General features: G+C 44.3%; 1 protein-coding gene across 11 annotated transcripts in view; it reads left to right on the forward strand.

The window, feature by feature from the left end:
- The window catches only part of MBNL3 (muscleblind like splicing regulator 3), a 94653-nt gene that overhangs the window by 65984 nt on the left and 13033 nt on the right, over positions 1–15636 (forward strand). For all 11 annotated transcript variants that reach the window (XR_007206798.1, XR_007206797.1, XR_007206799.1 and 8 more), the window contains 3 exons: positions 3923–4123; positions 5556–5792; positions 13301–13451. Coding sequence is in view for 8 of the 11 variants with exons in the window: in XM_048318972.1 (XP_048174929.1) it covers positions 3923–4123; positions 5556–5792; positions 13301–13451 (589 nt within the window). In the remaining 3 variants the exon portion in view is untranslated. The remainder of the gene's footprint in view (positions 1–3922; positions 4124–5555; positions 5793–13300; positions 13452–15636) is intronic.

Genomic DNA, 15636 nt, shown 5'->3' on the forward strand with positions numbered 1-15636 from the left:
ACTCAGTAAACCAGTCTTGTGAGCTGCTACCAGCCTGAACCCTTTGCTGCTGCACTGTAACCTGTTTCCCTCTGCACAGGAGTTACTGGTAGTGTCTCTGTGATGTATAAAAGTTAATTTGCAAGGAAACCTGTCTCTGTATTTCCTGAATTAGCAAGAGCTTTAAGGGGGGGCAGCAGGAGTAAGTGCTGATACTTTCAATCTTTCTGTTTTGCCCTAGAGCACACCAGCAATTAAGTTGAGAGTTTGGTTTTTTAGTGTACAGCCATAATATTGCTCTGGCATGTCCCCTGTTCCTCCCTTCCTCTTCCTCACACAGCTTTATATCAGGAACATGATGCTGTTTGGTCTGGGGTATCCCTTGGGTCAGTTGGGGTCAGCTATCCTCTGTCCCCTCTCAACTCCTTGTGCTGCCCTCCATAGTCAACTCACTGGTTGGGTGGGGTGAGAGGCAGAAAAGCCCTTGACCCTGTGTAAGCACTGCTCAGAAACAACAAAAACATCCCTGAATTATCAATGCTGTTTCCAGTACAAATCTAAACCACAGCCCCACACCAGCTACTGTGGAGAAAATCACCTGTATCTCAGCCAAAAGCAGCACAGCTGTCACAAGAGGTGGACAGGAGGCATATTGAGGAGGGCAGTGCTGTTTGGAGTAAAAATTACATTTGGGTTCTGGCTGCAAGGAGGAAATTTGCTCAAATTCCCTGAGGACATGGAGGACCTGCACAGACATAGAGGAGAGAACTGGCTGGCAGCACTCCTATTACTGATACTGATGCATGAGCCAGACTGGATTTCCCAATCCAAGACAGGCAGCCAGATCTGGCGGTGAGCACAGCCCATCTTTTCCCCTCATCAGCCGCAATAAATACAGAGCTCCCTGGTACCAGCTCACAAAGGCACAGTTTTCAGAGTGCTTCACACACTCCAGACTTAAAACCCCAGCTCTTGTATGTTTAATGTGTTGAGTGTAGTCTGCTTGTTCCCTGGCTTCGCACCCACTTGGTTGGGATCGGCAGCCCCAGCCTGCAGGCAGGGTGTGGAGCACAACTGTCACTTCCAATCAGAGAAGCAGGCACGTGGTGCAGGTGGGCAGAAGAAGCAGTTATGAAACCTTGGGAACACAGCAGCAACTGTCAGGGCACGGAAATGGTTGAACAAACAGCAGCAGCAATAAAAACTCATCCTGCTCTTACAAGCATCACTCTGCAGGACTCCAGGGTTGCAAGTGGATCACATTACTCAGTTGTTCCTCATGCACATCTTTTCTCCACGTGCTTCAGCTTGGGTTTGGATCCATTAGCCCTTGCTGATTGCTCCCAGTGAGAAGAGGGACTGCTTTTGAGGGAGATGGAGATTGTGTTTCAGGGAGCAGGTCCTGCTTCCACCTTTGTAGTAGCTTTGATGAAGAGGCTGGTGTATCATCTCTTAGTGAATGTTTCAGGTGAATTCACTCAGTGTGTGGTGTTGCAAGCCCCCAGCATTCCCAGTCTGCACAAATCCCTCCTTCAGCAGTGGGAGGAACATCTTCCCTTTGTCTCAGAAACCAGCGAGGTTCTTGGCCTGGCTTCTGGTTGTGTTTGAACCCAAGCAGGAGAAGCCTTCTTTAAAGGATCTCCTGGAATTTTGGAGCAATGTTTTTGCCATACCTGCTCAGTCAGGATTCTTCTGCTATATTAGCTATATTTTATTATGCTAAAAACATATAGGGTAGGTTTGCCCACACATTTGTGCAAGCCATATGTACTTCAACGTTTGGGCTACTACGGGTGCATAAAACAAATGCTGACAAAATGTCAGGCCCTCGTGTAACCTGTGCAGACTGGCCAGACTGGAGAAGCTCCTTAAAATAGCATTTATGGTGCAAAAGGTGACGGAAGTTCAGCAGATACCACTGTAATTACTGGTAGTCACACAGAAGAAAACAGTCTAATGGATGCTGCCTTCTCACTACAGTGTTCAGGGAGTCACAGCTTTGAAAATCCTTAAGAGATTTTTTTATCAGCAAAAGGTATAAAATGTCTGGGTGCCACAGAGAATTGAAAGAGAGGAGAAAATTATTTAATAAAGGGCTGTGGATTGGGAGATCTCTGGCTTTAGTGGCTAAAGTGTCCTGACAGTTAAAGCAGTGTTTGACTAAGGCTCCCAAGAAGAAAAATTGGAAATCCCTCCCAGAGAGAGAATTATTTGGTTCTGCTACACTTCAGGCATCCAGCACCACTGATGCAGGAAGCTGTGTCTTCTCACTGAGGAGGAGAAAATGGGATATATTCTGTCAACGATTCCCTTTCCTATCGGCTTGGGAGCTGCTTGCTGTCACTGACCATAGGACAGGGAATTGTTGAGCTAAAGCTGGGTTAGGAGAGTTGGCTGGTGTTAGTGGGGGATAACTTCTTCCACATCACAATAAGCAAAGTATGAAAGTACCAGGATGAAGATGCTGTTGAGGAACACACTGCCCATATGTTGTTTCTTTTAGAAGTAGCAAAACGAAAGAAAGTGGGAATGATGTGTGTGGCCAAAAAACTGCCCCAGGCCATTGTGTAAGCACACTTGTATTTATTGCCAAGTAGAGCCTGTAGCTCCCAAGGATGGTATCATGGACACCTGGCAATGTGAGTAGCTTTAACTGAAACCCAGAGTTCACAGTGGAACAGGTGACAGGAAGGAAAATAAAAATGGTTGCAAGTTTCAGGCTGCTTTCCTTGGGGGCTGCTCAAGCCCCTGCTATAGGAGCAGGTGTGCTGCCATGCATGCTTTCATTTTCAGTGGGGGCAGATGGAGTTTTTCATCAGCTGGAATTGGTTTAATTCCCAAGAATACTTTGGATCTTGTGCTTTAAAACCTCACAGACTCCCTGGCTATAGGGGCTAGTCACAGACTTTAAACTGAGCATCTGCTTAGGAGCCTTGTGCTCACCTGCCTGCCAGCACAGCAGCTCCTTTTCCAGAGAAGCTCTGCTGGAGCAGCTCAGGTTAGGGAAACACCTCTGGTCCCCTGCACTGAAGCTCTGCTGCACTCAGAGGACCTGCCTAACACAATGGTAGGGACCTAAAGTGGTTGAGATCTTTTTGACATGTTGTTCTGTCCCAAGGAGAACATGGCTCCTTGTAGCACAGGTGGGGTCTTGGACCTTGCACTAGTCCACCTGAGCCATCTCATCTGGTACATGCTATCATTGCTATTCCGAGCCCAAGACTCGCCTGCTCTTGCCAAAGCCATGGGATTTGGCACGTTGTGACGTTAATGAGTTTGGTGTCCTCTTGCTGCCATTCACATGGAGCGCAGGCTTAGATCTTTCTGCAAAATGGCTTTTGCCTGGAGTGTGTTTGCACTCTGAAACCAACCCCAGATGTGCAGGATGCCTGACCACCGAGCATACTGCAGTAGAGATACCTCACATGACTGAATGATGCCTTTGGCCTAACCTGAGGCACACTGGCCGTGCTAACATGGAGCTCAGGGCAGGCTGATAGTGAATGCAGCAGAGCAGCTAATGGAGTTACCTGCTTCCAGGTCCTGAAGCTGCAGTTTACCTTGGAGTCTCTGTACAGCATTGCAGTGTAGGCATAAAGAAGCTGAGACGTTAATTTGGGAATGAGAAGTCTGTTTCATTTGGGCCTGCCCTAATTGCTGGCATGAAATCCTTAATTGTGTCATTAAACTATAAAGATCATCAATATGCTTTGATCTGACAAATCAAGATGCCTTGTATTCAGGATGAGTCACAAATCTGTGAGTCAGGAGAAGGGAATGGATCGCAAATAAATAGCAATAAATGAATAGACTGGAGAGCACAGCATTTTGATGTGGCTAATCAAATTGTCTAAAAGGATTGAAGTGTGATGCAAGGCTTTGATGGGTAATCCAAGACAGAGCTTTTTAACTAATACTTTGTTTTCCCTCTTTCTATACACAGACAACGTTTCCTGTGACTCCATCACTTGCAACAAGCCCCACAATGGCTTTTAGTCCCTACCTGAGTCATGTTTCTCCTGGGATGGGCTTGGTTCCTGCAGAGCTTTTACCAAATACTCCTGTCCTGGTTTCCGGAAATCCTGCTGTTACAGTACCAGGAGGCTCTGCTGGGCAGAAACTGATGCGTACGGATAAACTGGAGGTATTTGGACGTCTGATACAGTAGTGCTGACAGGGATGAACAGTACATGTGGTCCCAACTGTTGCTGTCTGCTAAAATGACCTGATGCAGCACAGTACAGAGTTTAACTCGCAGCTTTCCTAATGCAGGGCTGCTGCTCTCCGCCAGAGCAGACGCTCTTGCGGGACCTTTTCCCAAATCCTCAGAAATTTGGGAAAACTCACTCTTCTGATATCAGTGGCTATTAGAGCAGGGTTAGGATTGTTTTTTGTATGTGGTCTTCCATGCTTAAAAAAAAAAAACGACCCAAAAAAACCCAAGTAGATGGACTGCCCTTACACTTTACTGGGTGGGAGATGTTCTGGAGCTAGCAGACGTTTCCCTTTTGTAGAGCTGGGCTTATTGAGCTTTTACAGAAAGCTTTAAGCATTACACTGACGGGAGTGATGAGTGTGGGGCATTGGAAAGACATCTCTCCCTCCCCAATTGGCTGGACATGCTGGGACTTAGTGGTGGAGGAGTTGTAAATGTCTTTCAAACCCTAAGCAGAGACTCTGCAGGAGACAAGGGCTGAGGACCTGAAGTCATAGGCCCCTGCAGGTGTAAATTATAACACAGGAAGATAGTGGAGAAGGGTGTAATTTCAAAACGCATTGTTTTGTGTTATATATTTTATCTTGCCTTGCTGATGTCTCATCTTTCCCCACACTCAGTCTGACTGCACAATGGTACATGAGCTACAGCACTTGCTATATTATTCAAGATCTTCTCTCAGTTCCTTGGACAAGAAACCTTGCAGACTTTTTGTGGAACCTTTTCCTCTGCCTCTGATGCTTCAGTGGTCATAACTTAAGAGAATCTGCAAAATCCTAGTACACCTAGTAATTTCGACAACACCTTCAAACACATTGCTATGTAATCAGATGTGCAGTCATGTAATGCCAGGGTCGGGGTTTTATTGTGAAGGGAAGGGAGACTATTTATGTGAAAGAGGCACCTCCTGTTTAAGAAAAAGTACTTGTTGCAAATAGCCAGCAGCATGTAACATTTAGAATTAAATGTCCTACCCAAGAGTGTGATCCACAACAAATACATAATCCAGGTGAGACACAAATAGCAGAGTTATTAACATTTAAGTCAAGGGAAGAATCCTGACTTGCAAAAGCTTTGTCAAAATGACACTGATTTTCTGGAGTCACTTTCCATTCTGCACAAATTCTGTACTTCGCTTGCATTTGATAATTGGCCTTATTAGCGTTGTGGGTTTTTTCATCCCCTGAAGCAGTTGTGAGTAGCGTCAGTTGCCCCTCTGTCTGTTGATATATGTGTTGCCCCAGATGAGCATGGATTTAGAATATACGCATGGTTTAATGTGGCCAACCGAACTATGTATTGAAAATACTGAATGAAAAGTAACTTGATGTTCTGTTCAACAACGTGACTTTCTTTTAAGGTTTGTCGAGAGTTTCAGCGTGGAAATTGCACACGTGGTGAGAATGATTGCCGCTATGCTCACCCTATAGATATTGCAATGATAGACACAAATGAAAATACTGTTACAGTTTGTATGGATTACATCAAAGGTCGATGCTCTAGGGAGAAATGCAAGTACTTTCATCCCCCTGCACACCTGCAAGCCAAAATCAAGGCAGCTCAACACCAGGTGAACCAGACAGCTGCAGCTGCAATGGTAAGTAGAGCTCTTCTCAAGCTACATTTCCATTGCTAAGAGATTTCATGTGTCATTTGTGGAAAAGTAGAGAGCTTTGTAAATGGCTGACTAGAGAGCTGAGAGCATGTGCAAGATGCATCCCATCTCTTCATCCTGTCTCCATTCTCACCACAGCATGAAGCCCTCAGTGCCACAGTACATCTCACCAGGTAGGGACATGGTGCCCAACCCTGTGATTTGCTGACATGACATTGTGATGTGACATGAATGCAAGTGCAGCAGCACCCAACGCCTTCCCTGGCTGACTCATAGGGGTCAGTTCAGCTTCCTCAATACATAGTACATCCTTTTCAGGGAGATCCTGGCCTGTTCTCTGCAAAAAGCGGGTGATACCAGTTGCTTGAGCTTAGCAAACTTGTGTCCGATACCTTTGCCAAGACTTAGTGAAATTACAAGACACAATCCAAGGGTGACTTCCTGACCTGTTTAATGCTTTGGACCTGGAAGACATGGTCCCACCTGCATTTTAAGTTGAATTCTGACTACTTATATCTACAGTTCTGAACATGAGTCAAGGAAGACTTACCAGGTGACTCCTAGCTTATATAAATGTTTGCCATTCTGTTGAGTTGGGTTCAATGGCACCTATTATTCCAGAGATGAGAGAGCTGGGGAGGGAAGAAGAGGCCCAGGGGAGCTTACCCATGTACATAAGTTCCTGATGTGGGAGGTAAAGAAGGTGGAGGTAAACTCTTCTCAATGGTGCCTAATGAAAAGACAAGAAGCAATGGACACAAATTGAAATTCAGGACATACCATTTAAACATAAATAAAAATTTATTTACCAAAGAAAGAACAAAGACTACAACAGGATTCTCCATCCTAGGAGATACTGAGAACCTGCCTGAATGGAGTCCCAAGCAAGCTGCTGTAGTTGACCCTGCTTTGAGCAGGGTGTTGGTCTAGCTGATCTCTAGAAGTCCCTTCCATCGCTTCTATGATTTCTTAATTTTTTTAAAAATTAATATTAAAAAAGCTCTTACCTCCTCTTTGATTTATTATTAAGGCTACTAAAATTTTTCTAAATACCTTTTTCTTTTTTTTAAGATAGTAAAGGAGGTTGCTTTTAATTCAGTATGAAATTTAATGCAGAGCCAGGGCAATTCTAGAAATTAAGCAAGTGCTCTCCTTGTAGTATCAATATTACCTGGAATGTAATTTGAACAATTAATTTATACTGCAGTATTTATTTGTCCTGCAGAGTTTATTTATTAGTTTTCTTACTGTTTTTATTGTTGTTGAAATAAGAGTGCAGGTCTGTTGAAAAATAACCTTCTGAAATAAAACTCTTGTGTTTTTCACAATTGAATCTTTATTTTTTCACTAATTATATAGGACACTGCTACTTAACCAAAGCCAAGGCATGTTTTATTCATCCTGCTGGCTTCTCTTAAAAATGTAATTAACCCTATTTGTATGCTGCTAACTAGAACCTTTAAAATATTTATTGATGGCTTGTTGCATCACCCCTGCTACCAAAACAGCCTACATTATTCATTGACTTTTCAAGGTTTGATGCATTTACTCTACCTGTTGAGGTGTAAGACTTTATTAAAGGAAAAAAAGGTGCTCCATTTTCTTGGAGTGACAAACAGATGCCAGGCTATGGGTCTACGTTCTAAAACAGATTTGGAATGACTTCAAATCTAAATTCAGCATTTCTGAGGGACCCAATCCTGCAGTTACTTGATGTACACAAGTAGTAGCTTTACTCACTCCTGCTTGACTGAAGTTAGTGCAGCACTGGATGAACTGGGTAAGGCTCAGTCCCAGGACAGCACTTAAGCATGTGCTTGATGCTCCCTCCTTTTCCAGTGGTCTTTCTTATCTCCATGAGTGCTCTGCTGGCCTCTGCATGATGTGTAGCTGCAGCATGAGGGCTGGAGCCCAGTGCCAGTCCCTGTGCAGGTGCTAATACCTGAGCGCTCCTGCCCAGATGTGCCAGCCGATGTGATGAAGCTCCAAAGCACATGTCCTGTGATGACATTTCTTTACTTTTAAAACTTATTGAGGCAAAATAACTGACTTGCCACTAGGCCAGGTAATTACCCAGCCACCCCGTGTTGTGCGTGCCTCGTCTTTTTAATATCTTGTATAATGCATTCACTTTTTAATTTTTTTTCTCTTCGCCTCCCCAAATTGCTGCTTTCTCTTGACACACCTCTGCTTGCTGTTTTTGTTACTGTGCTTGATCCCCCTCCCCGGCCCATTGCCATCAATGTGCTCGCTGCCTGCTAATTAAGACTCAGCCAGCTGTCAGATCACTGAAGCGACCGCTCGAGGCAACCTTTGACCTGGTACTTGGACCTTTCACCTTCTCGCTTTGCATGTAACCATCTTAGTCTGCATGAAAGCCTTCGGCTCTTGCTCTGTGGTGTTAGTGCCTGGGGAGACTGCCCATCCCAGCCAGAAATGTTCAGTGTGCATTCAGACATGCCAATCCTGTGCCCCACACACCATCCATTAATATCTGAGCTTTGCCTCCTGAAGCCTGGATGTGTTTTGGAGACAGTGAATAATCTTGTGGGGAGGCAGCTCTGGATTTTGAATTGTTTTTCCAAACACTTTGGAGTCACAAGATGCAATGTTTCAGGGAGAATTAGAGAATTTAGCTCATTAGGTCTGCAGGGTGCTGTAAATGCCAGAGGATTGGGTGGTTGCGGGACAGATCCAGTAACTTTTCTTTGTATTCCCAACATCACAGTCTTGTCTGGCAGTGCCATGCTGGTAACTGCCCTGCACAAGGATATTCTGTGTAATGGGCCTAACTGAGATTTAGAGGGAAGAGGGCTAAATAGCATTCTTAGGGATCTGTGCTGGGAACTGAAGCAGGTGCAATGTGGGACTTGGCTCATGTGTTGGGTAAGCTGGGGAGATGGCTGTCCCTTCAGCTAGCTCTGTCTGTGGTTCATCCCCTCATTCCCCAGTGGGACAGTGTCAACAAAGGGACCTCCCTCTGGGTGCCTTTTGCTTCAGTCTTAAGCATGGGATCTTCTCCCCGAGCTTCTGCCTGCAAGCTGTCGTTATATAAGCTGTCTTTGATTGTTTTATGAATCTCAAATAATATGTTTTACTTGGCTTTATGATGCTCATAGTGACGCAAAAGCCATCCTCACAGTACTGTCAGTCCTGGCTCCATAGAAGACAACTCCTTCCCGTTTTCCCAAATAATAAGGGATACAATACATTCTAAAAAAAAAGCTCCTGTTGCCCAGCTATAGCAGGGAGAGGGAAGAGTGGACATAGAGGAGCTGTGAAACCATCAAGCTGATATTGCTTCTCATTCCCAGAGCTAGAAAGGAGAAGCTGACCTGCTCCCCTTCCTCTCCAAAGACTTGTTTTTGGGTTTAAGTGGTCAAGAGGTTTCCTTATCAGAGTTTGAGGCAGCAGCAGTGGGAAGCCTTGCTAGGGCCCAGCTTCTGCCAGCAGTGGTGGAATGACGCTGTGAATGATGTCGCAGCCTCTCACTTCTGCTCAGCTGGCAAAGACACAGCCACAAAGCCAGCACAGGCGGACCTGCACAATGTCTCGCTGCCCTCTACAAGAGCCACCACTCTGAGGAGACACGGTCTGGCAGAGAATGGGAGAGCCCATAAGTACTCCCCCACTGAACAAACCCTACAAGAGAAGTTACTTGTCCGAGTCTTCCTACTCTGACACATCTAAAGGTTTGCAGCCAGTTGTTGGAATATGTCACCTCTACTGAACCATTCATGAGTGATAAGAGCATGTATGATTTTCAGAGGACACTGCTCACATAGCTTCTGCTGCTTGCCAGGGAATGGGTGCCCTCTCTCAGATCATTCTGTATTTGTCATGCCTGGCAGCAGACCCAGCCCCTCTTTGCTGAGTGCAGAAGAGTGAAAGTGTGATCTGGTCCTGGGAGATAGAGATCTAAGGGGAACTTTGAGGTGCAATTAAATTGTTTGTTGCAAAGAATTAATCCAGTTCTTGTCTTGTGAAAAATAACGAGAGGTTTGTTAACACGCACGTGGGAAATTCTGACTTTGGCATGCAGTGTATTTTTATCTGTCAGTCTTGCTGAAGAATTGCTTTCCATGCCATGGAGAGAAGTGGCACAAGCCTCTTTGTTCAGATGCTCATTCAAGCAGGACTGTGGCTTTCCCAGCCCAAAAATGAGAGTCTGCCTGGCATTTTAGTAGGGGAAATTGTTCATTTGGATCAGTGCAGGACTATCACATGGATACTGAACTGAATTAACCATTTCACTGGTGAAGATGTCCAGATGCTGTTGCAAGGGTTGCATACCCATGTGTGCACACAGACGCACAGGGAAAAAAATAAAGTCAGAAAAAGTTACTGTCCAAAGCTGCTGCTGTATTTGTGGTGGTCAGAGCTTGTCCAGAGGGAAAGCACAAGCAGCTGCATGAGGTAAATTCATCAAGTAAGTTCTTTGCTACAAGGGTTTAGTCTAATTCCTTTGCTGCAGTGGGGAGACACTGGCTACAGAATTTGGTGGTGAGGAGTCTCCATTGCTTGTTGTATATTCTGCTTGTGGGATTCCTTCAGAACCAGGACATAGTGGGAGAAAAAAATAATGTATCCCCTAGAGCTGCTACAATTCCTGCAGGTCTTGAGTGATACAAAAATTGTAGCCCATGTCAAATGAGACACATTTGTGTGATCCTGTGACCCTGCCAGATCCGGGTGCAGAACCTGTATTAGCCCAGCTTCATCATGTGCAATTTTAGATGCGTCTTTAAGGCATTATAGATGCCTTTCAGTGAGTGTGCTCCTGGCCTGAGGCTCTTACCTCTGCACAAGGGCTGGAGAAGGGCTGAAGCCAGATCCTTCTGTGTCCCTGGGCCCTCCTGCACCTTAGTATCTAAAATAAGATCGGTTGGCAACAGCAGGAGCACATCTTCATGGATCCTGTGTGAACACTCCTCCAGCTGCTGGGGTGGAGGGGTGACCCACAGGGCTGTGTCAAACCAGAAGCAGATCAAGATGGGTTCCTGGCTCCTGTGCCCACAGAGCCCACATGGGAGAGCTGGACTTCAGATGGCACAGCAGCTGCTGCAGAGTGCTTGTTTCTTTAGAACACTCTGGAAATACTGCATTTATTTGTGTTTCTCCAGCTGGGTGCTGTTGAGGGAGCAACAGTGAGGCTGCTATAGCCCCTTTCTTTCCCTTGCTCCCAAGGGGCTATAGCAGGTTAGTAGGGAGGGTGATGCTGGAGAAGTAATGGGATAGTCTGATGTGTCTTGACATCCCTGTGGCCTGCTGGTGTCTGTATGCTCCCTCTGACTGCAGTGCTGGTCTTGGGAATTGTCCTAGGAAGTGCCGGGACATCACAGCAAGGTCTCAAAAGCCTTCAGCTGTTCTGCTTTTGGCACTACCATTTTGGGGTTTGGGGTGGCAACAGCCTTTGGCCAAGAAGCAGGGAGTCAAAAGTCCATTATGTGCCTGGCACAGTTGCTTTGCTGTAATTAGTAAATTCTTCTTCTGAGGCAGATTTTGGAAGTGTCTGAAAAGGATTATTTAGCAATTGGATACCATAAGGGGCATTAATTTAAGTAGCAAGTTCTTCAGTCACTGTAAAGCTGTAAAACCTCTGTGATGTACATGAAACTACTCCAGACTCTGTAAGCTGCAGATCTGCCCCATGCCTGGAGGAACATTCATATAGCCATCATTAAACAGATGAGTTGTAGATACAGGCAGATTTAATACAGATACCAATGAAAGCTTACTTAGAAGTGAAAACTGGTACATCATCCTAAAATATGGATCTTAAGTAAAAGATTTTGGTGTTTGTGTCTGAGAATATTGTCCCATCTGACTGCTGTCTTTTGGTAGGAGCCAGAAGAAATCTGGGAAGATTATATCCTAATGCTGAGAATGGATGCCTGCTAGCATAGGCAAAGGATGTGTGCATGTCTGTGGGCAGTTTTGCAAATGCAATTTCTTCTAATTTTCTTTTTTAATATTAAAACCACCCAAAAGCCACCATGTGAGTAGAGATAGGATGGAGTAATGTTTTGCCTGGAAGTATGTTGCTTAACATTTCTCAGATGAGCAGTCTCCTATAGCAAATTAAATTTAAAGTGAAAACCTGTTTCTAGATAGTGACAAACTGTTGCAAGCTTTCACTTAAGCTCTTGTTGTGTGTTGATCTTCATAAGGCTTTAAAATGTCTTTACTTGTATCCTTTCTTCTGAGTACTGTGTTTGTAGCTTTAACCCTTCATTAGCCAAACCTTCTCCGTTACCTACTATTCATTTGTGACCTATTAAAATAAAAGTAGGAGTGATAACCCTGTTTTTCAGCCATTGCTTTGCTACATGATACAGACTAACAACTAGTCAGAAATTACCTGCTTCTGCATGACTTCCACGTGCTTAAATCTCATTGATGTCAATGGGAGTGTTACATGGAAGAGGACTGTGGGGAATAATTAAAAAGGACCCTTTTCTATCACAATGTGAAGAAAAAAATGTGGTTTCTTACTTGGGTACAATGAAAACCTGTAAATCATTAGAAACATTCCTGTCTCTAAAGAACCTGACATACTGCTTTGCTGTTGAGACATGCTTGGGTGAATGATGAGTAACTCACTGAGAAAAGTTCCTGAGTTGGGTTAATGCTTTTTACCAAGTCTGATCATGAAACAGGTTTGACGGCCTGGAAGAAGCCCGTGGTGTGATAGAATGAAAAGAAGGCATTTGTCAATGGCTTTTTCCACTGTTAATAACAAGTGAGCAGTATTTGACTGATGGAGGCCACCTTCTGTAAAGTGGGAGCTGGTCCAAATCTGCTGGTGGGCTGTGCCTCTGGTGTGAGCAGTGGAGAATCAGGCCTGGTCTTGACCATGTTGCTCAGCCTCTCTACTAACAAATGGAAATGCTTTTTACTGTGAATGTAATGTTATGTGTGTAATTGACAACAGCTATAGCTTTACCATCTGGACACATGGGTTGGCTGCACAGTGTGCACGCTTCCACACATGCACACATACATGTAGGCAGGTGTTGAACCAGAGGCAAGCATCCCTTTTTTTTCCATGGCATTTGTTGCTTATGCTAATCTTCATGGGTTTTAAATAGTCATCTACTATATTTTTCCTGTTTGTTTGGGGGTTTTTAATGCTTGTTGCCTGCAACTGCTCTTTGTAGCATCCTGTCCAGGTGATCACCTCTCCCTTTCCTTTTCCCTGTGCTTTTTTCTCCCTCTGTACCCAAGTCAGTCCTACTGAAAAGCTCCTTAGCATCCCTCCTCCTTCTGGACTCTGTCCTTCCTCCTGGTGCATTTATTAACTGCTTACCTAGTGAAGCTATTGCTTCTACTTGTACTGTGACTTAGCTGCTCTTCTCTTTCCTGTCTTGCTAAGTTGATACAGTTGCAGGTGATTTGCAGCCAAGACCCCCTATTATTTATTGCATGCTTGACCTACATCTGGGCCCCTTCATTTACTCCACGTGTCTTTAATGACTCCTTATCCACAGGCCCTGCCGCCTGGTGCACTTCAACCTTTACCAAAGAGGCCAGCACTTGAAAAAAACAATGGTGCCACCACAGTCTTTAACCCAAGCGTTTTCCACTACCAACAGGCTCTAGCCAACATGCAGTTGCAACAGCCTACATTCATCCCTACAGGTAAGTGTCTCCTCGCTTTCCCCACCATCATGGTTTATTTTGTGACCTTGGTGTTCAGCTAATGAGCAGTTTTGTAAGAGTCCTTAGCAAAAGAGTATTGGTGTGTAGGTTCATGTTAAAAATGGATGAAAAATTAACATTTGTTGTTTGACTTTTTTCCCTTCACCTACTACAGTTTAGAGCTTTTCACATGTAAAGATCCTTCTTAGCCCTTTTTGTGTGGTTTGGGGTTTTTTTAAAGCAGTCAAACTAAGAAAAATGTCTTCATGTTTCTTGAATTCACATTTTCTGTTTTTCTCCTTATGGTTCAACTGGTTAATCCCAAATTAATTCTTTGACTCTTGCGTAGCCGTCTTATGGACTCATGTTAAAGTGTCTTATGGACCTCTATGCATGCTCTCTTGAGCCTGTAGGCACCTTCCTGAGCTTGTATCTTACTGACCTACATATTGCAGCAGCTGTGATGTTTATAGAGGGAAAGGTTAGTCTTTAGTAAATACAGATTATATAATCCTCTTTTAAGGCATATATTTCCCTCTTTCTTTTGACCAGTACAATACCCTAAGATTTTTAAAAGCAATTTAACTCCCAGCTTTTATTGTACCTTTAAGGTCTCAGAGTTAAATTGAAAGATACAGTTCAGTAATTCTTATAGGACTGGAAATATTAATGTGGCAGATGTGACTGACTTCTGACTGGCAAATTAACTGCAGTCAAATGAAAACCAAAACCTGCTTAGAGTGGAAAGTATTATAAGTGGCTGAATTAGGACTATTCCAGGGTTGATACCTCGTGTTTTAGTATCATTATTATCGTTCAGAGCATCATAAGAAAATTAATGCCCAGTGTTTTTAATGTTTAATGCTGTATTTACTTGTCAGATGATGTTTCCAAAAATACACCAAGTGTTTCTCTGGGCTGACCCCTGGAGGTGAACACACAGTGAACCTGCACTGTGGCCCTGTTGTTCTTTGGGGTCGGGGGAAAAGCTTTAGAGACAATCCTGTCCTGAGAGCAAACTTTCTCAGGTGGAGTGTGGGTCCAGGGAACGGGGACCTAAACCCTGTGCTTATGTGGCCTTTCTGTTATGACAGCCCTTGGAAGCACTTAGAACTCAGCAGCTGCCAAGATGTTCTTCCAGGGAAGTGGATTCTCATGTGGAGAGGTGGAGTCGTAGCCTGTTACCTTGTGCTCTGCAAAGTGTTGGAGGGGCTGGGCTGAGCTGACCTTACAATAGTTCTGTCAGATGCCAAGTGAAATACTTCTTCAGGAAGCACAAAACAGAAAACAGGAAGCACTTTGGGGAATGCCAGGTCCCCCAGCTGGCTACACACTTCTCTTCCTCAAGGTCGCAGTTGCCAAAGTTGACATAAGGACATGCATTTCTGATGGAATACCATAAATCAGCTGTACCCAGCTGTACTTGCTGTGCTGTGGTGCTGGTCTTATGGCAGTGAAATTACTGCAGGGCTGATGCATAACAGGGCTGCTTACTGTCATCTGCTCTTTTCTGAAGACATTAATGCTGGGCAGAGCAGCAAATTTCCAGTCAGAGGATGGATCTGTGATGAATTTGTTACACATCAGACTCCAGATCTGGGCTCGGCCTTGGCAGCGCTCAGGAAAGCAAAGCAGAGAGGTGGCACATTGCAGCCCTCACCGTGGGGAGGGGAAGGGAGCTGTTGCTTTTCTTAGTATCTCCTGTTCAGTTGTTGAGAGATCAACATCATGGGTTGCCATGGCAGGGGGAGTCAGGCTGTCTCTTGAAAACAGCATCACCACTGCAATTTTTTCAAGTCCAGAAAAATAAATGCCTCTTTCAGCTTAAACTAGAGACTTTGAATCCCAGTCCCTGCTTGTGGGAGTAAATTGCTTTTGGAAAGTCAGTTTTAACATGAGTGTGATGTTCTTCTAAGGGCAGTGTTTTTTCTGCTGACATGATCAGAAAGAAATCAGCATACCCAATACCCAAGAAATCCCAAACAACCCAGATTTCTGGGATTAATCGTGTCATATAATACCAAGGTGGGAGGAGTTTATTCTCTACTACTCAAGAATTAAAGAATTAATTTGGTTTGCTATGATCTCTTAAAACTGAGTTTAAACTATTTGTCTACCAATATGCAGAATTTGTTTGCATGTGCTTAAATATTGAATGCTGCAAGGAGAATACCTGCTTTTTAGT

Source organism: Corvus hawaiiensis, chromosome 14, assembly GCF_020740725.1.
Source record: "Corvus hawaiiensis isolate bCorHaw1 chromosome 14, bCorHaw1.pri.cur, whole genome shotgun sequence".
NCBI classification, from domain to species: domain Eukaryota; kingdom Metazoa; phylum Chordata; class Aves; order Passeriformes; family Corvidae; genus Corvus; species Corvus hawaiiensis.